This window comes from Canis lupus, chromosome 32 (assembly GCF_048164855.1).
Source record: "Canis lupus baileyi chromosome 32, mCanLup2.hap1, whole genome shotgun sequence".
NCBI classification, from domain to species: domain Eukaryota; kingdom Metazoa; phylum Chordata; class Mammalia; order Carnivora; family Canidae; genus Canis; species Canis lupus.
In genome coordinates, this window is record NC_132869.1 from 19,446,620 (window position 1) to 19,472,857 (window position 26,238).

A 26,238-nucleotide genomic window follows, 5' to 3' on the forward strand; every position below is an offset into this window, starting at 1 on the left:
AAAATAAATACTAGGTAAATAACTGGCTCTCATAAACTGTTTATATGTATGTGTATTCTTTGATTTAGGTATTTTCTTTCCTGAAACATCAGTAAAAGCTGAAATTTTATTTAAGCTCAAATTTTAGTCAGATGGGAGGAAAAGGAAGTTTATTAACTACCAATTAACCACCAAAAACTATTTTTAAAAACATAGTCACTCTATAGTGAAATAAGATATAGCATATATCACTTATTATATATATAAATGATGTCATTGTTTTTGGAAGCAAATGAAATTTGCCCAATTAGGTTCCACTAACTACTACTCAGACTGCCTCAACTCTGGCAGCACCCATACTGTCAACGCAGTAAGGAGATAAAGGAAGGAGTGAGGCCATGAACAGTAATTATTAGGCTCTGGTTTGGTTCAAATAAAGGGCATAGCTCTATTCTAAAGTGATCTCAGTGTTTAAAATGATGGATGTACTAGTTTTTACTCATTCCTAGCCCTCCCACGTTTGTGAACAGAAACAGCAATAATAACATTCAAAATCTGATAAGAATGGCTTCATGAACATTTAGCTGAGTGAATTAGCTTACTTTTTCAAATTATATGAATACTTTTAACAGATGATGAAGAAATACAACCTAAACATTACCTGTAAAATCAGAAGGAAAAGGAAATAGGCATTTGCCACTCTTTGGAACTGTTCAAATAAATTAATTGGCAAGAAGGTAAGAACATTGTACTTGGATGTGTGGATACGATTATCCTGAAAAAGAAATAGCATCATGTTAGACTAGCACAAGGCATTGCTCATTAATAGAATAGCTCTAAAACTTACCAGGCTAAACATGAGTTATGCCAGAACAAGACAAATAAATCAATTATCTAGAAAATTTTAAGTTCTCTTGGCCCAAGGTCTTCATTTTTCCCAAGACAGCACTCTCCTGATATAGATGAAATTACTAGCCAATGCCATAAAATCATCCATGACTTAAAAATGTAGCAAGTACAAAAATCTGCCCCTGAGATATTTTACTCTTAAGCATCATTCATTTGGCAAATACTGCTTGAGCACTTACTGTATGCAGAGATGGAGCTTGTGCTGGGGTGCATGAGGTTGGAAGAAACTTCAGGGATTATCTAGTGTACCTTCCCATTCTTTAGGTAACTGACAAGGGGGATCCTAGGCCTATCTTTGAAAGTCTTCTGTGATGGGAAACTGACTACCTCATGAAGCAGTCTATTTCAGGTTTGGAATTGCTAGAAAAGCTCTGTTATGAGAAACCCAAATCGTCCTAACTATTTTACCAGATGCCAACTTCCATCCTCAGGATGGACTACACCAAGTCTAAGCCCTTTATATGCTGTAAACCCTCAAATATTTGAAGACCACTTATAGGAATTCCCAAAATCTTCTCCATTCTGTTCTAGGCATTCTCAAACCCCTCAGCCACTCCATGACTTATTTTTTAGACATCTCTTCCTGATCAGTTTCTTCTAGATTTATCCCAATCTCTCTGTGTCTCTCTTAAAACATGCTGCACAGAACCGTACACATATTGCAGATCTGATTCAACCAGCTCAATTACAAAAGACTTTGATGTTCTGTGTTCCAGACCGTTGTATTAACATACCGTAAAGTTTCATCAGCATTTTGGCAATTGTATCTCGCTGTTTATTCACTGAGTTTTGACTAAGTAAAATCTCTAGATCATTTCTTCATAAATCACTATGAAATCAGGTCTCCCCTTCCTAATCACTTATGGTTTATTTTTTAAAATATTGTTGTACAAGTTTTTTTCATATACTCCTATTATACCAATCAAATGAAAAAAATATTTTTAATATACCATCTTAAACTATTAAATATTTTCTGCCATCAAAATATTTCAAACACATGCCTTTTATATATCCATCCAAGCTATACACTAATACATTACAAAGGACATGACTAAGGACAAATGTATATATTTTTTAATTAAAAAAAAATAGCTTTCCACACTGATGGTGCTCTTGCAAACATGGTGAATATTCCTAAAACCACTGTACTTTCTGCAAGAAATGTGGTAAGCACCAACCCCATAAAGTGATACAGTATAAGAAAGGCAGATTCTCTTTACGCTCAGGGAAAGCAATGTGAGGACAGGAAGCAGAGTAGCTATGGTGGGCAGACTAAACGGATTTTCCAGGAAAAGGCTAAAACTCCAAAGATTGTCCTGAGGCTTGAATATTGGCCTCAACTACAGATCTAAAGGAATGGTGGCTATTAAGAGATGCAAGCAGCCACTTGGTGGCTCAGTTGGTTGACTCTCTGACTCTTGATTTTGACTCAGGTCATGATCCCAGGGTTGTGAGATGGGACCCCATGTGGGGCTCCATTATGGGTATGGAGCCTGTTTAAGCATTTGAATTGGTGGGATATAAAAAGAGAAATTACCAAGTGATCCAGTTCTAAGCTTTATATTTTTGTATTTTAAAAACAATAAAATCTTATGGTTATGCTCACTTCAAAAAATAAAAATAAAAAATTTAAAATGATGACAAACTAGAGACCTCTCCAGAGAATAATGTTAACATCTTTTTCAGTTGTTTAAATAAAAACATCGGATAGTTTTATTTAACCATTTATAAATGTACCTAACTATAGTCCCATGAAGAGACTCCATCTTATCCACAAAGATAGCACAAGAGATTTTAGGTGATAAGTCTTGCTGAAATTCTGAATCAATATCCCCAGAGATTTTCCATTTGCTCATATTTTAAAACTGTTAGTGTCATTTCTTTTAAGTGAAACTACACTCCCAATAATCATTGTTACCTATTTAAAGAAAATATGGGCACCTGTTAAATAGTCTTTTTTTTTTTTTGAGGGAAAGTGTGAGCAGGTGTAATGGGGGTGGGGGGAGAGGTGGAGAAGGTGAGGGAGAGAGAGAATCTCTAGCAGATGCCATGCCCAGCACAGAGCCTGACACAGGGCTTGATCTCATGACCCGGAGATCCTGACCTGAGCCAAAATCAAGAGTCAGTCATTTAACGGACTGAGCCACCTAGGTGCCTCTTATATAGTCATTTTTAACATTTACCAGGAATCAGTGTGTCTAGCTCTGCACAAGTTGTGGGAGAGTAAGAGAGGTGCCAAGCAGAGTTCCCAGCTTAGTTGGTCTGATACATAGTGATGTACTGAAAACTGTTTACTAAGCTGATGATGACTATTTTGCAGTGAGCTATCTACTCAAGGTCTGGGCTGGAAGGAAGGCTATGAGAGCTGTCCATTGTGAAACATATTTCTGAGGAAGAGACTTAGAGAAAATAATAGGGAAGAGGAAAGCTAAGGAGAAAAAGCAGTTAACTTAAAAAAATTATTCCTAACTGTTTTATATTTTCTTCTAAGTTGAAACTAAATTGAGGTTAAGCCTGTATCTTGTAAAAGGACAGATGGAACATCTGCTAGGAAACTCAAAACCATAACAGGAATTATAAAAGAAACTCTCCTACAAAATTCAATCCCACATAGGTGAAAGACAATTGTATGAGACAAAGTGATAATGCCAAATGGGGTCTGTGACGATTTTCCCCTATTTGTTTAACTTGACATAGAGTAATGATTGTTGTTCTTCTGGCTGAGTTGTAACCTAGTCACAGATAATGCAAACCCTCACAGCTATGCCTGGGAACAAAGAACGAGGGCTCCCCCTCCTGGAGTGTCTCTGAATCCATTTATCTTTCTTTTTCAATTGAAAGGAAAAAGTGTTTCTTTTTCCACTGCCTAGTCCAAGGATGTTAGTATAGGTAAGACCTTAAATATTCAGTCGTTTCATTGAACCAGCCTATTGGCTTATGGTCAAATTTTAGTACAGTTCATCCCCTAATACAGCACGGAATATCTTGACCTCTATCCTCCGAGCATGACTTTTCTTCCACGGACCACTAGAAATATCCAATTCAGAAGACATGAGGAAGGGGAAAAGGAAGAGGAGGAGAACAAGGAGAAAGGAGTACACCTGGAGAATCCTTACAGCATCTTTAGTGCTGAAAAGGTGCCACGCTGGAAGTCATGGCTTTCGTTTGTTAGACAAGTGGACCAGTTAACTGACTCCATGATGACGTAGACTTAACCACACAGTCATAGGCAATTCCAGACCAGGGTTGGCCTAAATGTATTGGGAAAGGGGTCTACCCCTAGAGGAGTATCAGAGAATACATTTTCCCTACAGGGAGCTTGCTTCCAAGAGGAAGAGGACAGAGGTAAGCTGGTGAGGCCCAGATATCCCTGTAAGACTGACACATCAAATCAATAACTCCACTACAAAGTGAGTAAAGGGGTGGAAGAGAAGTGTAGAGCTCTCTCCCCACCAGGAAGATAACATCAGGATGAGAAAAAAGCATTAATCCTCTAAAATATATTAATACCAAGGCCCTGAGCAGAAGATGGCTCACTTGGGGGTCTACAAAAGGGGCTATGAGGCTGTACTACAGAGGTCAGCACAAACTGAGGTTAGAGAAAGTAGTTCCTTGGAATCCATACAAAGAATTTTGGACTTTATCATAAAGACTAAAATCCTAACTGAAGAGAGAATTACTGAAAGTTTATAATCAAAGAAGCAACTTGAAGAGATTCTAATTTTAAAAGATTACCCTAGCTACAGGGTGGAGAACAAGTTGGAAATGATAGAATAAATGAGAGAAGAACAATGAGAAGGTTTTTTAAATAGTCCAGGGGAGAGATGATGGGTAGCTTGGAACAGAGGGCGACAGAAAGGTTGACAATGAATACTAATAAAATAACAATTTATCAAGCTCTTCCTTGTATGTGTACTGTTCTAAGAACTTTACAGTTCACAGCTCATTTTATCCTCACAACATCTTTACGAAATGGGTACTATTATCCCCACTCTATAGAAGAGGAATCCCAGGTTTGGAGAGATTAAGTAATTTAAGCAAAACTATACAGCCGATAAGTGGCAGAACTAGGATTTGAACCCAGATACTCTGCTTCAAGAGCTCACTGTCTTCAGGAGTGTACTTCCCCAACTCAAGGCAAGGCAGTTTTCTCCTCTGCCTTCAGATCAATCAGCATTTGCTCTCTCCTCCACTCTGAATTTTTGGCCTGCTGCCACTTTCTTACTGAGGAAAATAATACTATGTATCTACACTTTCCTCTTGAGTCAACCCCCTCTGTAGGAGCTCTGGTTATCTATTGGCTGATGTGTGATTAGTTTCCTATGCTTTCTTTCAATCCCGCTCAAGAGTAATTGTCTCAGTCTGACAAAGTTCAATGCAAGCACATAGTACAGATAACCACTCCTTTAGCTTTCCAACAGAAGCAGCAGTGGCCAAAGTCCTTTACATTTTAACATTAAGTATTTGGTAGAGGGAAAGAATAAAGTAAAAATGATAAATTCTTCAAAGGTGGAACATCAAACTAAATATTAGCAAAGTGAAAAACATCATTTTTTATAATGAGATTATATTGTGTAATCATATTGCTTAAGAAAACAAAGCAAATAGAAAATAACAAACACTGCTAAACAGAGCATTAGCAGTAAACAGAGCATTTGGGGAGTCTACCTAAATTTTTCCACTGGAAGTATGGAGCTAATAATACTTCTCACCTACATATTTATAGGACTATTGTGGAGATAAAATGAAATCATAGCCATGAAAGCATTTTTGAGTTGAGTTTTACATTGACAGAATTATACAAATATAAGATTTTTCTGAGCAATCCCCAAATAATCCAAATGAATTTAGGAAATTCAGTGTACTGATCAGAATAAATTGAGTATACTACAGTAACAACTCCAGAGTCTTCATGGCCTAAAATAATACAGGTTTATTTCTTGCTCATGCTACTTATTCAACATGAGCCAGCAGGAAGACCTTGTTCAACATAGCTATTCACAATGGATCAGCCACCATCTCAGATACTTCCAATTGCAGTTCCAGAGGGAAAGAGAATGCTCTGAAGGATTTCATACATACAAGTTAATGCTTCAACCAAATGCTCACAACTCATTGACCAAAAGGAGTCACCATGTGCCCAAAGGCAGAAAGCCAGAAATGTTGTTGGACACCAAAACCAGAAATGGAAACTAACCCTAATATTTGGAGAGTGTAAGACACATCAGTTATAAAAACAATAACTATAAAAAGCCAACCTTAATACTACAAATCCAGTCTTACTTTAATGCTAGGTGTAACAGACATTTGACACTCTTCCCCTTCCCCTCAGCTAACAGTGCTCCAGATTACTTGGTCATGTGGTCTGGATGAATTCAATTCTCATCTATGACTTCAGGGTCAAGCCCAGATTAGTTTAAGCCAACTTACATGGCCCATCTTCCTAATTACAATTTTGAGTTCAGAGATTAGCACATGACCCACGTCAATTCTGGGAATTTGCTGGAGATCTTGGCTTTCTCTTTCACACTGGATTCCAACCTGGAAGCAAGTAGCCCTAGGGATCCCTGACAGCATCTTGGGACCATGAGTGAGGATGCTGCCAAAAATAAATTCTACACTAAAGAATCCGGGCCAGGAAATGCAGAGAAAGAAACTAGACCAAGTCTCTCCTGAGGCTAGCCCTATTTCTGGACTTCTCAGTTGTATGATCTGTTCATTTATTTTATTGTCTAAGCCAATTTGAGTTCATTTTTCCTTTACTCCCAATCAACCAAATACAAGATAGGAATATTGATCAGCTTACATTTGTATATAATAGTGTACTTTTGTCTCTATATTTGCCTTAAAGAATGAGTCATAGAAGGCCAAGTCTAAATGCATCTGGTGGTTATCCGGGGACATTGCCTGCGTCTATGATCCCACAGGCCAAACCCAGGAGCTTTCGCAATGAGTACCATAGTTTCCACACTCTCCAAAGATCTTCCCACATATGATGAAACATTTTTATGTCATGACAGCTATAAAAAGTAACTGTCAGGACCTTGAGGGGGAAAGAGCTGAACAGTCTTGCCATTATAGAGGAGACAGATATACATAGATTTCAGAAAGAGAAATAGTCCTGACTCTTGAAGAGAATTATCTCTAAACCATATCATAAAACTCAAAAAGAGAGAGCATCCACAGAACACTTGCATAAAAAAAAGGAAGTGGCCCAAAGGCATCTGCACCATTCAGGAAATATGTGAAACAGCTATGTTCATGCAAAGGTCCCCAAAGAATTCATGTATGGGGCAAATGAGCCTAGAGATTAGGTGTCTGGCACCTCACCGACATCTGGCAGAACCACAATTCCTTGAAATTAGTCAAATGGCGCCCAGTGAGGAAGTGGACAGCATTCAGGGTTGGAGGCATAGCAAGATGATAGTGCTCCTCTACGAACACTGTTAAGTATGTGTCGAACCACAGAAGAGGCTTTAGAGAGCCTTCAGTAAACATCATCATCACCACAACCACCATCATCTTCATAACATTCTCCTGCCCCTAGGCTTCACAATGTGAACAAAAGGATTTGTGGAAGGGAAAGAGACAGGGCACGTTTCCCCTGACATTCATCCATTTGTACAACTAAGGGCCTTTCATGTGACAGGCGCTGCCATTGAGCCAGGACTTCAGATATGAATAGACCAAGTTTCTATCCTCCTAGAGCAAGTTTGTATTTTAGTTGTGGGGAAAGAAGCAAGAATAACCTTATAAATTGATCACACAGTTAAAGTGATCAGTGCTATGAAGAAAATAATGAGCAACAGAACAGGAGCACCTTGCCTGCCAAGACTCCCTTAGGAAGCCTGCTTATTTGACATTTCAGGTTAATGCAACCTCAAGATTGCCCTCTCTGATGAGATCACTGGGGCACCTGTCCTCCAGGGGATGCCCAACAGCCCTTCAGGCTATGTATGTAACTTCTGTGTATGTTTTAACAAGGAAATTGAAAGTTGACATCATTAATGTTTAATGCACAGATTGTCTTGACTATGAATATACACACAAATATACATACATACTCTAGGTGGATACCTACTTACATTTATGTACATATATAAATATATACATACAAATGCATAAAGTAAATATATGTGCATTTTGTTTTTTTCTTGCTGGGTATTTAATCTGAACAACATATTTGGATTTTTTTATTAAAGTAGTATAGTTGACATACAATGTTAAATTAGTCTCAGGTATATGACATAGTGATTCGACAATTCTATACATTACTCAATGCTCACCATGATAATTGTAGTCACCATACAATGGTATGACAATATTGTTGACTATATTCTCTATATGCCTTACTTTTTATCTCCATAACTTATTTTATAACTGAAAGTTTGTACCTCTTTAATTTTCTTTATCTATTTCGCCCATCTTCCCGTCACTTTCCATCTGGCAACCACCAATTTGTTCTCTGCATTTATGAGTTTGATTCTGAATTTTTGTCTGTTCATTTGTTTTGTTTTATAGATTCCACAAAAAAAAAAGTGGTCTTTCTCTGTCTTATTTAACTTAACATAATACCCTTTAGGTCTATCCATGTTGTCACAAATGGCAAGATTTCATTCCTTTTAATGGCTAAGTAGTATTTCATCATATATATACACCACATCTTCTTTATACATTCATCTATCAATAGACACAGGAAGGTTTTCTTTTTTATAAGTGGGGAATGTGCTCAAAAAAAGTGTGAAAACTGCCATACTAAACACTTTTATAATAAAAAAAAATGAGTATGACCCATGTGTCACCAAGACTTGGATGTGAAATGAAGTATGACTTTGTGTGTAATGACGTTGCTGTGTCATACAATGACACCTGCTAACATGTATTGTCTCCCTACATAGGCCAAGCACTGTGCTGAGCTCTGTGCATACATCATCTCAGATAATCTTCAAAAAACTAATGGGTTGTTGCTACCATAGCACCACTTTGCAGATGAAGAAATTGAGGCTTAGAGCAACTACAGGGCTGCCCATAAAAGCTGGTTTGTAGAGTCATATGTTCTCCCAAATGGTGTATGTTTCCTGAGAAATGAATCAGAAACAAGGAATATCTGAACTCCCTGTTAATTAATAAATCCACTGACTCTCCTAGAACATTCTTCAGTAAAGAAAAAAACCCTCTCAGGATGTCTGGATGGTTCAGTGGTTGCGCATTTGCCTTCCATTTATGGAGTGATCCTGGGGTCCTGGGATGAAGTCCTGCATTGGGCTCCCTGCAGGGAGCCTGCTTCTCCCTCTGCCTGTGTCTGCCGCTCTCCGTATGCCTCTGATTAATAAATAATAAAATCTTTAAAAAAAAAATAAACAACCCTCTCTAAACTGAAGGATAGTGGAAAAACATGCATTAATTCACCCAGCTAGAGCAGTCACTCAGTCACTTTCAGTCCCTTCAGTCTAGGGACAGCATCATCAGGCTCGTCTAAGGAGCTTCACTTCCCTTCTAGACCTCAGAAACACAGACAGTTGCTTGGCAAGCTTTCAGGCCTCAGTCTCCTACCCCCCACCCCCCCAAAGCAAATCTACCTGGTAATAACATAAACCTTGTTTTCTTTTCTATCCTCAGAACTTAGTGTTCCAGCTTCTGCAAGACTGTTCTAGAGATAGTAAATGGCCTATGAATAGTAATTTGTCTACAAAGAACTAATTTTGGACAATTACCAGGGGGACAAATTAAATTTACCTCTGGGATTAATTTAATCACACTAATTTTTTTTCCTCCAGGGTGTTTAGATGCATACAATGTATAAAAAGTTCTAACTAGGTCCAAATAAAAATGCTAACTTTTCTTTGGTGACATCTGAAAAAGTAAAAATACTCTTAAAATTATACAGAGAGAAAGAGAGAGAGAGACCTATTATATGCCTTCTCCAGGAAGGTAGAAAAGGAAACCATACAAAAGAAAAGAAATCAAAGGTTGTATTTCAGTGAGACTTTCATAGCATCCCTAATGATTTGTTTGCCTACTTCTGCTTTGCCAAAGCTCTTCTGTGCCTCCTCATTGTACATCTGCCACTTGTGAGGAAGCAAGTCCTCAGCTTTGGCCTATTGGCCTATCTCATGCTAGGGCTTTAGAGGCCCTGGATGACCAGAGTGGTCATTTCTTTCAGTTGATATGGAGCTGGCTTCCTGCACCACAGGAGTTTCTTTGGACAACATAGTGCATATGAGCTGCTTTGTTTACTAGGACTAAAAATTAGACCATGTTCATGCTGCTATGCCATCTGGGAACTAGGCCAAATTTCAGGCAAGACCTCAGCATTTATGACAATAACAAAGGCAAATGGAAAAGTCCAGTTAATGAGGAGACACCCATAAAGAATTTCCCAAAGGTCCAAAGGGTTATAATAACACACCACAAATAGTCTAATCCTTCCTAGGACTCTACCTCTTACACTAGGGTGCTACACAAATAACACCAGGCAATTTTCTCCTCAACCCCTGGGAATCAGATGAGAAGTGTGTGCATCTCTGAATTCCCACCCACTGCAGGGTGCTGGGGCAATCAGGACCCATGGTAAAAATATGAAGATGTCCTCCTACAATATTTCTACTTTTTCTTGGTCTCTAACCCAGTCTCATCCAGGTTTGAGCAATAAATCTAAATTCAGACAAACCCACATCACCTGACTTTGTGGGGTTTTTTGTTTGTTCAGTAGTTTTTATTTGAAAGTAGAGGTGTTGAGAGGAAAGAATAAAGGACTGGTTGGGACACAGGAAAAGAAAATTCTCTTCATGGAATGGGAGAAGAGTAAGGTTTCAAAGTATCTTCTATAATTAAAACACAATAGCAACAATAATAATTTATAAATAAATTTAAGCGTCCATCTTTTATTTTTTTGTGAGCATATCATCTACAAAGAGATTAATGAATTTTCAGCAAATTTGGCAGTTTTTGTTTAGGATGGTCTGAGTTAAAGACTAAATTTGCTTCAGGGAACTGGAAATGGGGCTCTCTGGTAACATACATAAAAACAGGCAGTTGTCTTTTGTAGTAGCTGACATAAGAAGCTTATGAGAGTGCTGAGCAGAGCAAGAGCTGCCATAATGTGAACAGAGAAAATGCACAGTGGCTTCAAATGTGAGTGTCCAATCAAAACTCACTAAGACAGATGCTCTAAGTCACTAAACTGATTTGCAACTGAGCTGCTTCTTGCAGAGCAATTCTAAGTACTAGGCTCCAGGGCAAGTTACAGTGGGGATTTGTTTATTTAATAGTGATCCACTCAAGCATCACTGGGAGGCCAGCTAGAAGTAACAGAGTGTGCACAGAGCAGACCAATTCTTTCCCCTGTTTCCTGAATGAATAAAGAAATGAATGAAGGAAGGAAGGAAGGAATAAGGGTGGGCAGGCTCCTGGTTGCATCACCCCCACCTTCTCCACCATCTCATTCTACTTCCTTCACATTCATTCCTCTTTCCCAGTGTATTCCTCTTATACATTCCTCCTTCTGATTGACTCCATCTGGCGTAAGGGTTCAAAAACACAGTTCATCCAGACTCTTATGCAAGTATGTCAGTTTCGGGGAAGACAAAGCCAAAGAGGTTGGTGAGTTTGGCAGAATAGAATTGGAGGCATTTCATGGGAATAGAAGCCTGCGCTCTGTGTCCCTCCACAGAGGGTCACCTATGGAGACATAAATAAGATAATGGGGGTAGAGGATGGGAAATCCAGGGGTCTGACTATGGTACATGGCCTGAGGATTTTATGAGAAACTGGTTTTTCCAAATGGTTATTATGCTATTTATAACAACAAAGGATGTCAAATCCATTTTAGATATTCTCTTCCCACAATAGTCCTTTCCAGGGAGATAATTTGCCTATATCCTCAGTAAAGAAAGTGACACAGAAAAGCTAAAAACACTAGAAAAGGCCAAGTCAATCATGGGTCACAGTACTCCCTCCCCAGGCTCCTAGGTAAATTTTCTGATTCCAAACCTGAAAAAGAGTCCCCCACTGGACTGTGAGCTTCTTGAAGAAAAATACTGAGTCTTGCTCACTCCTATGAACCTCACCCCCATGCCAGGCACACAGCAATTACTCAAGAATTGTTGCCCTTTATAATTTAATTTTTAATAATACTTTTAATTTTTAATAATAACTGTGGTTCAATAAATGCATGAACAAATGAACAAATAAGGAGTTGCTACAGCAGTGACTCAGAGAACCCCTCTGCCAAAATAATCTACACACTATTATATGACTACATATTATAGGCCAACTCTTTGGGTCAAACATGTTCTCTGGCTCTTGTCTTCCATTTTGACTACATACCCAAAGGAGCATACATTAATTTCTAATCCTTCAATGTGACTAAGATCTTCCTCCTGATAGGAAAGATCTTGGAAACAGCAAACTGCCAGGCAACTAGGTAGAGATGGGAATTAAGTTATGGGGAGGGAAGCTGGAAAGGAGAAGGCACGGCCTATTCTAACCCTAAATAGCTTCACCTGAAAGCACTTTACTTACCATTGCATATACTTCTGGAAGGGACTTAACACAGCCCAGTCATCAACACTGTACATCATCCGCACTGTGAATTCAAACTGGATTTTGTGTTTGTGAATAAGCCACACTCTTTCCTTGAAAATGCTATTAAAATATGCCAGGTTTCTGTTACAAAATTACAATATAAAAATACTTTTCAACATGTGCCCACTTACTTATAACAAACTATTTTGACAGAAGCTATTGTAAAGAAAAAGGAGGAGTCAGAGAACAAGGCAGTGAGGAAGGATGGAAAGAAGGAAGGGAGGAAATTAATACCTTAAAGAAAGGAATTACACATAGAAGACGACTTCCAATTTGAAACTCAAAGATTAAGAAGACCCTCCTTGTAAGCCTTGCTTCAGGAAAGCTTCAAGAGTTTCTTAAAGACATTTTCCCAAGAAATGTAAGTCATATGCCCCATAAGGAAACAACAATCCAGTTAATAAGTACTTAGTAAATAACAATTGTCCCAATAAATAATTGAGTATATTAGGAAAAACTGAAGGCTTGGATTCCTCAATCTGCATGGTGACTCAACGTTTTACCAACTAAGTAACCTTGGAAAAATATTCCCTAGTGCCTCCAATCTTCAGTGTCCCCATCTATAAAATATGGGCAATTATATCTACCATGCACAGTTTTGTCAAGATTAACTGAGAACACATTTAAAGCATTAGCATTTTGCTTGATAATTAAATACTTTTTTTCCCCTCTTCACCTCTTTGCTTTTGTCAAAATCTTCAGGGCACTCCTAACTAAAATAAGAACAGAGGATTGGTCCATTACTTCTGTAACCCAAATGTGTATATGAATCCTGTGGGGGTTTTGTTAAAATGCAGATTCTGACTCAAGGGTTGGAGAGGAGGAACTGAGAATGATTCTGCATATCTAATAAACTCCAGGTGATGCCAGTAATGCTGGTCTCAGGTCTGTAGACCACATTCCAAGAAGCAAAGTATTAAATAACTCTAAGAATATTGATAAGCACAATTTTTGTGATATAAGATTGCATGCATTTTTTCAAAAGATTATGTAAATAATTTAGATTAGTACAAATCCAAAAAAAGTCCCATTTGTGCACTCTAGATTATGAACCTTCAGAGAATACTTGATTTCACCAATAGACCATGGAGTTGAATTACCACAAATAAATGCCAGGATTTAAACTATAAAGACAAAATGTCTTTTTGACTTATTTGAAGATATTCTGCTAGACTTCTTCAATCCTTCAAGAAAGATACATTGAAAAATGCATAGTGACTCAACAGTTTACCAACTAGAAAAAAATATGTAAAATAAGAAATGCAGGAGGAAAAGCAATTCCATTTATCAGAACAAAACATGAGCTAGTATAATTGTTAGTAATTCACAAAGTAAACCAGTAATTTCCAGTACAAAACCTAGAGAACTACTTTTGCTGAAATAAGATAGGCACCAGCATAAATGCAGTTTTCACATCTTTTAGCACAACATTCTCATATAGTTTATCAATTTTCCCATATCAGAGAGCAAGAAAGAATAAAAAAGTCAAACATTTCTTTAACTTATTTTCTCACCTAGAAAAAGTCAGAACAATGCTGTCTCTGCAAAACATTATGAAGAAGTTCAGCCCATTTGTGCTTCTAACCTCAAAAATGTCTTGCTTAGAACAATGGCGTTTTTGTGGCATTTGGTCTACAAGAGTATTTAAAATATCACAACATGGAACTAAGTGGTTTGCAAAAATCATAGAAACATGACTTGGAAAGAAATCTTTAAAGTTCAATTATTTATTCCACTCTTCCATCTAGAAGCCATCTAACCAGCCATCTAACTACTTTAACAAAAATCTTTCTGCTTATTAAGATAGAAAGCAATAATATATTTAAAAATTAGGCTGATAGCAAGGACAGTTAACTACAGAAATTGAGAACTAATAAGTCAGAAATTCATAATGATTAATGGTCCAATGGCAACTATAGGTAGGTATCTAGTAATAAGGTACATGGCTCTATCCTCAATCATATTGTACTCAATACTTTTATTACTTAGAATAGTGATTCTCAATCTTGTTTGCTCCTTAGAATCACCTAGAAAGCTTAAAAAATATACCAGTGCTTGGACTTCTCTTCCAGAGCTTTTTATTTAATTGGCCCTATAAGATTATCTAAATCACTGAAGATGCAGAAGACATGCTTGTAAGTATGCATATGATGCAATAATGAAAGGGATAGTTTAATGACAGAGGAAGTAGTATCTGTTGTAGTATGCCAAGTTCTACGACAAGCAAGATAAAGAGATAAATGTGACACAGTCTGTATCATTAATGATGAAAATGAGATTAATAAAAGATTAAGGGAAGTCAATAATCACCAATAAGCTAGTACAATCTTACACTTCTTCTATTTCTAGCTGCTCAAATAACTTCTAGAATATGGTGTTTGACTCTGGAACAACTCACTTGATGGGGCTGGTTACAGAAAAACTCAAGCTATTTGGAGAGAAAAAAAAGGTGGGGGGAGAATTGTAGATGACTGGTCCTGGAGATTAGTCTACTCAATGAACTCAAGTTTGGTATCTAAAATACATTATCAGAAGGTTTGTCACGTGAATCAGGAGACATGTTTGTTCAGCTTTGGCCTCAGAATAAAAGCTAAATCAATAGATAATAAAGCAAGAGAAAAATCTATTTGGCTCAACTGAAGGAAAAATTGTTTAATAATCAAAACTATCCAAAGACAGAACCTCAGAGAAGTTCCAAATTCAGTCAATAAACACAAAGGTTGAAATTATGTTATAGATAGGGTGACAGTCCCAGATTATGCCCATTGTCTCAGCAAAATAACTAATAGGATCCCCTTCCATTCCTAAAAGTATCCTGGTTTGGAAGATAAATTATCTATTCTCCCTAGTTTGGGAGCATCATCAGAATAATTAAAGAAAAACTGAGCCATGTGGGACTCCACACCCCTCACCCTTTCCTACTAAAGAGAAATGGTAAGTTTCCCTCTTGTAAGGGATAAAAACAAAGATTGGATAGGCAGCCAGTAAGAATTCTGTAGAGAGAAGTGGATAAAAAAGTTTGAAATCATAATTCCACACTGAGATTCTAAAATGAACTTAAGCTAACTTTTTTTTAAATTTTTTTTATTTATTTATGATAGTCACAGAGAGAGAGAGAGGCAGAGACACAGGCAGAGGGAGAAGCAGGCTCCATGCACTGGGAGCTGGATGTGGGACTTTATCCCGGGTCTCCAGGATCGCGCCCTGGGCCAAAGGCAGGCACCAAACCGCTGCGCCACCCAGGGATCCCTTAAACTAACTTTCTTATGGTACCAGAGAAGTCAGTCAGGTTTTTCCATTTGTAGAAAGCAACTCTTCTTCCCGTATTTTTTGACTATTGGTGTGGAATAGTGTCACCATCTGCAACCTAACCAAAAGGCACCTGGAAAGCCACAGACGTAATAATGTGGCCTTGTTTCAGAGCAAGCTTCACAACCAAGGAACATGAATGAAACCAAGAATAATTAGACCTGCTAGAGAAGTCAAGATAGGGGTACCAGCAGCCAGAGATTTATATCACTGATCTGGATATAGGAATCTGATTGCTGTCTTGTGCTTAATTCCTTGAAGAACAAGCTCTCTCTGGTCAAGCCAGAACATTCTTACAAAGATATATACACAGGGTTACAGCTACAATCTTACCTACATGCACACATTCATGCAACACACATATATTTATACCTATACATATATAGCTCCTAACCAACTCCTAGGATCACTTCTAAAGTATCTTCCAGTTTGATTTTCATGCCTAACTAGCTCACCTTTATAAGAAACTGCAGAAAAAGCCAGATTCAAAATACAACAGTAATCTGACCACTGGTTTCATAATCATGGACATGAATTTGAGACATTTTTAACACAAATGATTTAATTAATTTTCCAACTACAAAATATAAAATATGGCAATTGCCATCTTTTCATTTTATGATTCGCAGAACCAAACTATTTGGTCCAGTAAACTACAAAACAAGGTAAAAACCACTTTGAAACTGTTGGGGTTGGTGGTTTTTCCGTTAACTTCTCAACTGTTACTAAACTTGCCCAATTTTATCCACTTGATTGATTTATGGATTACTTTCATAAACCATTTGCCAACAAAGGAAACTGCATTTGCAGTGCTCACTCCACACAGGAAGTTATTTCTCTTCCTGCTCCATGGTTTCATTTCTTGGTCTTGGTTTAAATTTATACCACTATAGCCAGGCAATAATGAGCTCTAAGATCTAATACCAAAATTAGCTTATTTTATTCCAATTTCAATTACACATTGCTTGGAAACTTTTTAATTTCATGGCATTGCAATGAGGAAAGTAAAATTTTTAAAAATCTGTGCGTCTTTACTTGAAATTTACTTCACAAACAGATGAAATGGAACAAGTTTATGAGGACATTGAAATTACCTCAAGCCTGGAATAGGTAAATAACAAGCAAACATTTCAGAATTTTAGAGTTCAACAAGATTTTTAATTACCTTAATGTGCCATTTTAGAACACTTAGAAATGGGAATTCAGAGGCTAAAACAAAAGATTAAAGCGGACCAACCAAATTAAAGAAATAAGGAATCAGACAAATGCTTAGCCAAAGAATAACACTATTTAAATAAATAAGATGTCAAAAAGATAAAATATTTATACTTTAAACTCTTAAATTCAGAAAGAAAATGAAGTCTAAAAATTACCTTTTCTCCTACAAGTAAATTATTTATAAAAGAAAAACTTATCACATAGAATAATTTACACAGATATTAACAGCACACAAAACAGAAGACATTTTTAATGTTTGCTAAAAAGCCACTGTTGCTATGGGAATACCCCAATACAAAACACAGCAACCAACAACCAGAAACCCATAACAAATGCAAGTTACTGGCACTTTCCACAACTAATTCCAACTTGTCACACTGCTTGTCATCATCTGTACTCTTCAGTTGGTGCATAAATTGCTCTGGTAATCGGCCTATTGGTGAGGATCTACAGTATGTTGGTGCTGAAACTACGCTGCTCTAAAGAAAAGAAAGAGAAACCCACATTTCTCATCAGGCTGGGGCTTAAAGCAGGACTCAGATGTCTCCCAGCATTCTGATATCCCAAGAGTTCCCCTCCAAAAAAAATAGTTTTACCTTCCCATGGACATGGATAGCCAACTATGTAAGAAGATTCATTCAAAAAAATGTACTTAATTTCAGTGAGCCTGAAAGTTTTTAGACTACTTCTCTCCTTTTTTGTTGCAAATGCTTGATTGGACCATACTCCACTGCATTCTTTTTAGCGTGGTTTTTTTCTTCCCTCTGACTTTCAAATCCCAACTTAAAAATAAATAAATAAAACTATTTTCTTCAGGTCCTCTAATAGCTCCCTTGTGACATAAAGATGTTTTTCTTACAGTATGGAAGTTCCTCAAAAAAATAAAAAAAGAAATACCATATGATCCAACAATTCCAATACTAGGCATTTACCCAAAGAAAATGAAAATACTAATTTAAAAAGATATATCCACCCCAATGTTCATTGTGGCATTATTTACAGTAGCCAAGGCATGGAAACAGCCTAAAGTGTTCATGCATAGACAAACAAATAAGGAAGATGTAATATATATACAGTTGAATATCATGCATCCACAAAAAAGGATCATGCCATTTACAACAACACGGAGGGACCTAGAAGGTACTATGCTGAGTGAAATAAGTCAGACCAAGAAAGACAAATGCCATATGATCTCATTCATATATGGAATCTAAAAAGCAAAACAAATGAATAAGCAAAGAAACCAAAAGCAGAATTAAACTTATAGAGAGCAAAGTGATGGCTGTGGGAGAGATGGAGGGAGGATGGGCAAAATGGGTGAAGGGAGGTGAGAGGTACAGGCCCCCATTTATGGAATGAATAAGTCACAGGGATGACAGGTACAGCATAGGGAATACAGTCAATGGTATTGTTAATAGCACTGTATGGTGACAGATGGGAGCTACTATACTTGTGGTGAGCATAGTGTAACCTACAGCTTTGTTGACTCATTATGCTGTATACCTGAAACTAATGTAATATTGTGTGGCAACTATACTCAAATTTTAAAATCTTTTAAAAAAATAAAATAAAGATATTTTTCCTTAGTCCTTAACCTCATGAGCACCAGCATTAGATATGGTTATCTACGCCCTGTTTCCTGACAGGCTCCTTTCCCCTGGCTTTCATCTCACTCTTCCTCTGTTTGTTCTCAATCTCTGCTGCTCCTGCTCCTTCTTGGGCTCCCCCCTTCCCTTCTATCCCTGTTCTGCACAGATCATCCATCAACTCCTCAACAAGTTCTATTTTTTTTCCCTAGCTTTAAGCATCTTCTTCCAACTGATATCCCTGTTCTACAGCTATAAGCCCACATAGTTACATTCCATATTGCCTGGGTATCTCCATTTGGATATCTAGTCTATTTTATCTGGAAGGCAAATAAAATTCTCTTTCACTTTGTGACTCCTCAGCTCCTGAGAGCCTATTACCTTATACTCGATTTTTTTTTAAACAATCTCAGGTAGGTCTCACCTACCTGAACAATAATTCCCTATGACATATCCCTCACCCCCAATTAGGTCCAAATACAGGACTTTGCTCATGTCTCCCCTTCCTAATGTTGATGGTACAAACAAACATCAACTCCCATTTCCTTTGGCAAGATTTCTTCAAAAACACTTGCCCTAACACTTACAAACCACATCACACAATTAGGATTTAGCATTACCTTTTCTTTATTACCTATTACCAAGTTTGTTCTTATGAGCTAGTCTTTTCTCCCTGAGTAGATCATATATGCTCAGGTAGAGAGCAGAACCTACATCCCTGTTTTAGTAATCCCATTAGCATTCAATGCATTGCCATTCTAAGCAGATAAGGCCTTCTAGCATGTACTTTGGGGCTCACTAAAAATAGCTTGCTCATCTCATTTTCCTCATTTTTTTATTGAAGTATAGTTGACACACAATGTTATATTAGTTTCAGGTGTACAACACAGTGATTTGGCAACACTTACCATAAGTATACTTCCCATCTATCACCATACAATACCATTGCAATACTATTGACCAAATTGTCTATGCAGTACCTTTCACCTCTGTGACTTATTCATTCCATGCCACTTTCCTTGTGTTTGTGTATCCCTTTGAGCTTTATTGTTTATTCTTGTTGTATACTGCCTCAAATCTTCTTCAGAAAGTAAGTCAGTCAACAAACACACATTTCTAGGCTTAGAGTAGGCATGTTGTGAGTATATTGAATATTGAAAGTCATTTTTATTTCTATAAAAATAAAATTCTCAGGCAGCCCTGGTGGCGCAGCAGTTTGGTGCCGCCTGCAGCCTGGGGTGTGATCCTGGAGACCTGGGATCGAGTCCCACATCGGGCTTCCTGTATGGAGCCTGCTTCTCCCTCTCCCTCTACCTGTGTCTCTGCCTCTCTCTCTGTGTCTATGAATAAATAAATAAAATCTAAAAAAAAAAATTCTCTTGCTCCCTCTACCCCTCCCCACCCCCTCCTACTCATGCATGAATGTATTCTTTCTCTCACTCAAATAAGTAAGTAAGTAAGTAAATAAATAAATAAATAAATCTTAGGGGAAAAGAAGGACAGTGAACCTTCAATTCACCTCCACACACAGGAACACAAAGTTTTACTGTTATATGCCAGTCTGGTCTCAGAAACACAGGCATATCATTATAATATGGCCTAAAGAGATCCATAACCTCATTCAAGCTCACATACCCAGAATAATGGTGGGCCATATTTTTCTACTCTCCTCTTACCCACCTATTCTAAGAGAAAAGAGAAGTGGAAATATATAAAACCCTAGATAAATGGGTGAGAGAAAAAAAAGTTTGTTTTGAAGGGAGTCTTGGTGATGTCATTGTAGCAATGACTGAGAGTCAGTCAAATTGTCACAGTGAATGAACACTCTTTGGAAAACACAAATGATCGTTGTTCTAGCAAGCACAAAATCACAAGAGCAATAGCAAATTCCATCCAAAAACCATGATATTGACAAAATGTTTTAAGATTCTAGGAATAAATCAAAGTATCAGAACTGCAAATTTTGGATGGAAGTCTTTCTTTATAAACGTGCAAGACTATTTGGTCACATTTTCACAAACTTATATAAGTCTGTGCACTTCCTAAATTTAATCAATAATTTAGCAAAAAAAGAATATTAGAAACTTCCAAGCTATGCTTGTGCATGAAATATATTCAGACATTAAGTGTCCAGGATTGCCGAAGTTTCTGAGTTTGAGGCAGGATGACTTCCTCATGACTCAAATGAGTTCATCTCCCTTCGCAATTTCTGTTGACATTCAAGAGAATTGGATGAGGATGGTATGTGTCTGTGCCTATGTGAAAAGAAGGGAGAGAAGAACCAGTGGGATAACCAATGTTTTCCAACACCATTTCTTTATTTTTAAACAAAATCAGAACAGACAGCCATAATTAATCTAACACTTTTTCCTGACATTTTTTGACATCAACACATCTTAATACAACTACAACTGTTTTCACAGCTTCCACCACTAAACACTTTGAACTCATTTTAATGGGAATAATGAGTCTGGATGCTTGGCTCACTTTCACAATCTTTCTAATATTTTTAACATTAACATTTTAATATAACTGTTTTCATTACTAGCATTATACATTCCTATTATTAACCAGGAAAACTTTGAACTCCTTTCTATTGAGAACAATAATTCCAGCAGTTCACTGGTTCTCCCTACACTCTCCAATCTTGCTTTCTATACACGTCTTGGCAGTTCAAAATCCTGCTTATAATTTTGTTTTCTACCTTCCAATTTTCACAATATCATGTCTAATTTACCAATTAATTTCACCTACAATCTTTAACGTTGTCTTTTGTTAATGTTCTAAACCCTTTACCTCTTAAAAGCACTTTTTAAAAAGATTTTATTTATTTATTTATTCATTCATTCATTCATGAAAGACAGAGAGAGAGAGAGAGAGAGAGAGAGAGAGGCAGAGACACAGGCAGAGGGAGAAGCAGGCTCCATGCAGGGAGCCTAATGTGGGACTCGATCCTGGGACTCCAGGATCACGCCCTGGGCCGAAGGTGACGCTAAACCACTGAGCCACCCAGGGATCCCCTTAAAAGCATTTTTGATCATTTTTTAAGCCTGTGCTATATCCTATAATATGCCTTGAAACTTTAGGCTTTGTTGATAAATTAAGTTTTCTAGGTATTGAAATATCTTCCTTCAACCTTCAAAGAGAAACATTTGCTTGGGCAGGTTTAGGGCTTATGGATATCAGACCATATATCTGATCTTTGTGTAAATTTTTCTCCCAAGTTCTCATTTACAAATGCTAAGGGTAAGATTTAAGGTCATTCTTAGCCTCATATTTGTAAAATCTGTTATGTCCTTTATCTGCCTTTGTCTACAGAGTATAAATATTTTATAAGTAGGTATGTGAGGGAAGGAGATGAGATTTGGGAGATTTTGTTTGTTTTGTTGGTGTTTTCAGGATTGGTCAAAAGAGTAGCATGGTATCATGGGAAAAACAGGCTTTGGAATCTGGCCAATCTGAATTAGAACTTTGCCATCTAGTAGCTCTGGAAATGGAGATCCATTTCTTGCTTGGTTTGGTGGCAGATTAACAGTGTACAAAGCACCTGGTATGTAGCTAAACACATAGCTGTAAGAATGGGAGCCACTATCTAGCTATGCAACCGTAGCAAGTCACTTGAGTGAGATTTCCGTTCCTCAATATTTTCACACATAGAAGATAATAAAAGTACTCTTGTTCCTCAAATTGTAGTGAGGTTAAACAAGTTTAATATAGTAGAGTGCTTAGAACCATGCTTTTCACATGGAAAGGACTGCAGGTGTGTAAGCTTATTATTAGTACCACAATCTTTATTACTATTACTATCATTGTTAGTCATGGATCTACCCATCAAATTTCAGAAAAATTTCCTAATCTCATCAAATGCTTTGCACAGAGTAGGTAATCAATAAAAACCTCCTTGAATAATTCTTATTTCCATGTGGCTTATTTGGCAGGGCAGAGAGTGGGTCCCTATGACAACAATCATTTACAGTTAGCCTTCTTGTTTCTCTAACCATTACACCATCAGCAACTTCTATACCTTCAGTATAAAAGATCTGCTAATTTTCTGGCATGATACTTGCTACAAAAACAGCTTACAACCTTAGCCAATTTTTCAGGATTTTCTTAACATTGCTGTTATCGCTATCTTACTCTATTTGATGCTTTATAAATTTATCTGTAATTTATTGTGAATACTTGCCCACTGCCATCTTAGGTTTAAGAGATAAATCCATACAAAATGTTTAGCACAGAGCCTGGTACACAGTATAAGATATGTATGTATGCATGTATATTTACTAGTCTCACTATTATCACATATATTATATAAATTATCTCAGTTAATCTTAAATTAATAGTCCTATGAGGATTATTTCACAGATGAAATAACTGATGTTCAGAAACAAATTGAGATCAAAAGTTAGCAAATGAGAGAAAGGATTCAAACTATGGTCTATGTTATCCCAAAACACTCTTTCCACTACATTTGGGGGGACTTCACCAATTCTCCTTGATCCTTTTCATTAAAAGTTTCAGTTTATTCCTCCTCCTTTTCAGCATTAAAGTGGGTATGCTTTTCCATGATAAGTGTTCTCCTTAAGTTCTACTGGGGTCTCTTCAAATCCCCTTTCCTTTGGAGTAATAACCTTTAAAGCTGGGCAAAGCTAAGCAAAAGGTCCCCTGGGCTCCATCTTTCTTATAAACACCTTACATATAGGAATGCCTGGGTGGCTCAGCAGTTGAGCATCTGCCTTTGGTTCAGGGTGTGATCCTGCAGTCCTGGGATCGAGTCCCACGTCGGGCTCCCTTTGAGGAGCTTGCTTCTCTCTCTAAGTCTCTGTCTCTCTCATGAATAAATAAATAAAATCTTAAAAAACAATCAAATAAAATAAACATCCTCCATATAGCAAGTGGTTTAAAACCCTTAAAATCAGATATAGATTCAAATCCCATCTCTACACAGACTAGTTCATATTGTCATTGTGTGTTACTCTACTTTAATCCTTACAATAACTATGATATTAGTACTTGTATCATCCCCAACTTGTAGCTGAATAGATTAGAGCTGAGAATGGCCTCATAGTTCACCGTATGGCCAGCCATCCAGTTGGGAGTTCCCAAATCGAGACAGTATCAGCTGTGTCTATTGGGAGAACCTGCCTCATCCTCTCTGAGCCACAGAAGTGATCAACAGACCAGGGTTACCTGTGCCCCTCTCTCCTCTGCATCCTTCCTTTCTTAACTCTTGTCCTTCCTGGTTTTGCCAGCTCATAATGGGTTTTGTTCTTTCCTTGGAAGGTTTTAATCAGAGACCAAACTGCTTTTTTGATCTGCTGCAACCATGGAATACTGTTCTACTATTTTGTTAGAAAGCTCAAGAGAAAACACAGCTGCATCCACAAATCTGTGTGCTTTTGTTCAAAATCTTGCAAGCTCAAGAGAAAACCATCTCTGTATCATTGTGTATTACTTTTAAAAGATCTGAAACAATCATAGCAAACTGTTAGCATCTATTTAATCTGAGTGGTAGGCACACAGGTATCTTTTCCAATAATGTTCTGTAAGTTTGAAATATTTCATAAATTAGGTAAAAATAACTATAAGTAGAAAAACCTATATGCTCTCACAAAGGCAAATAAAATATGGCTTTTCTTATAGAGTTACTACTTACAGAATGAAAATACTTGTTATACACTGGAAAAAAAGTAAACACGGTCAAATAATTATATGCATAATTAACCCACAATAGATTACATATTACTGTATTTCCATAAGATCTTAAAATATACACATATCTACTGCTCTGATTCAGGGTTTAATGGTCAAGGCTTTCAAGGGTCATCCTCTACAGTTAAAGGAATGGCTGTAGAATGGATTAAAAAAAGGCATGGGGCCAAGTCTGGTGATAACCAGAGGGGCCAAATAACTAGAAGCCTCACGGAGTGGCATAAAATGAGGGATTTTAGTCTCTTTCTCTCAAACTATGAAACATGTTCATCAGCTTCCTGAGAAGGATTCTTTCTTTCAAGGGCAGACTTATGTTAACCAAGCTTACAAGATTGACAAATAAAATCAGAGTTCCAATATATTACTTTACAATGAGAAATCTTTCAGCGAGCCTGTGTAGTGATTCCCCGTAGGTAAACTGTCATTGAACAACAAATTATAATTATGTGATTAGCACAGCATGAAAAAGAGGAATTGTTGAATATTTAATGGTACCAAGCTACAATAGCCCAATGCATCCAACTCTGTATATGGGAAAGACTTGCCAATAAGAACGAAATGCTAAAAATTATCTGTTGGGCAAAACTCTCTATCATCTGGCTAGTGCCTAAATGGACACTGCCATAGTTTGCCCTGCCTTCATAGTCATCAAAATCCTCTTTAATGGAGACTTTCTTTCATGAAATGTGACAGTGTACTCAATCTTACAGCAGGTCTTTAAGGTAAATGTCACCCACAAAATCAATTCTACCCATTATCTTTTTTAGAGTTTATAAAAGACTCCATGTATCAGCTTAGTCTGAATCATAGAAAGATGAAAAGATCTTTATGAGGAGCCACCATGTAATTCATGAAATTGTTCATCAATATATCCCAAGTTCCTAGAACAGTGCCAGTCACTTAATAGACAATAAATATTTCTAATTTAAATGAGGAAAATCCTCATTAAAAATCTTAAAAAGTCATTCAGTATAAACTTAAAGCCTGAACATGTTAACTGATCATTCTCACTTGATAAAAACAATCATTCAGGACCTAGGAACTTTGTCCTACATATACTTTTCCACATTCAGCCTGAGTTACTTACAGAAAATCTCCCAAAAGCCATTTGTTACCCATCAGCCAATACACCACTTCTATCACCAAGTATTACCATAGAAGCCCATTTTTTATTTTCCTATGTACTCTGAGTAAATAGATCAGCACCAAAATGAACTAAGCATCAATTCTTGAGGAAGAAATTTTATCTTCTTCGTATACCAAGGAGCAAACCAACCACTCTTACTACAGGACAAAATAAGTATATAAATGTTACTAAAATCTGTATTTTATAGAAAAATATAGCACCTTAATACTAAAATGGGCCAAAATAAAAGAAATTTTTTGGTGAAGTCATAAAGTTCTAGAAGACATGAGTTCAACTGCCCTTAAGGTAAAGCCCACCCAGCATATGTGTGCTATGTATGTTTTACTCACTGCATACTGGAACTTTTCATTATATTCACGGTCATTGGCTTTTACTGTCCGTTCCACTTCTAAAGAGAAAGAGAAATCAGGTATGAAATTAAATTTAAAACCCAAAGAAACATATAACTCATTAAACTAACATCACTTAGGTTACTTTGATTGTCGTCAAGGTTGCAAGAATTCTTTCCTTTGAAATTTGAAGGGCATTGGTTTTTTCCAGCCTAAATGTTGGAACATGTGTTGGAAAGTCCCAGAATGGAAAGCTGAAATGTGTCTCATTGTAATTCTGATGCCAGCCATAAAACAAAACATTATGTGTCTCTAATTTCTACACCTCTTTAGCTCTACAAAGACCCTTTCTCTTAGCTCTAAGCAATACCTAAAGGAGAAAGCTGCTGAAAGTCAAACACCATACTGGGGAGGGATTTTTTTTTTTTTTTTTTTTTTTTTTTGCTACAAAGTGACAAAATAT

General features: G+C 37.1%; 1 protein-coding gene across 4 annotated transcripts in view; it reads right to left on the minus strand.

The window, feature by feature from the left end:
- ATP8B4 (ATPase phospholipid transporting 8B4 (putative)) overlaps positions 1-26,238 on the minus strand; it is a 236,410-nt gene that overhangs the window by 161,866 nt on the left and 48,306 nt on the right. For all 4 annotated transcript variants that reach the window (XM_072808445.1, XM_072808446.1, XM_072808447.1 and 1 more), the window contains 2 exons: positions 25,776-25,834; positions 641-754 (listed from right to left, as the gene is read on the minus strand). In XM_072808445.1, coding sequence (XP_072664546.1) covers positions 641-754; positions 25,776-25,834 — 173 coding nt within the window. The remainder of the gene's footprint in view (positions 1-640; positions 755-25,775; positions 25,835-26,238) is intronic.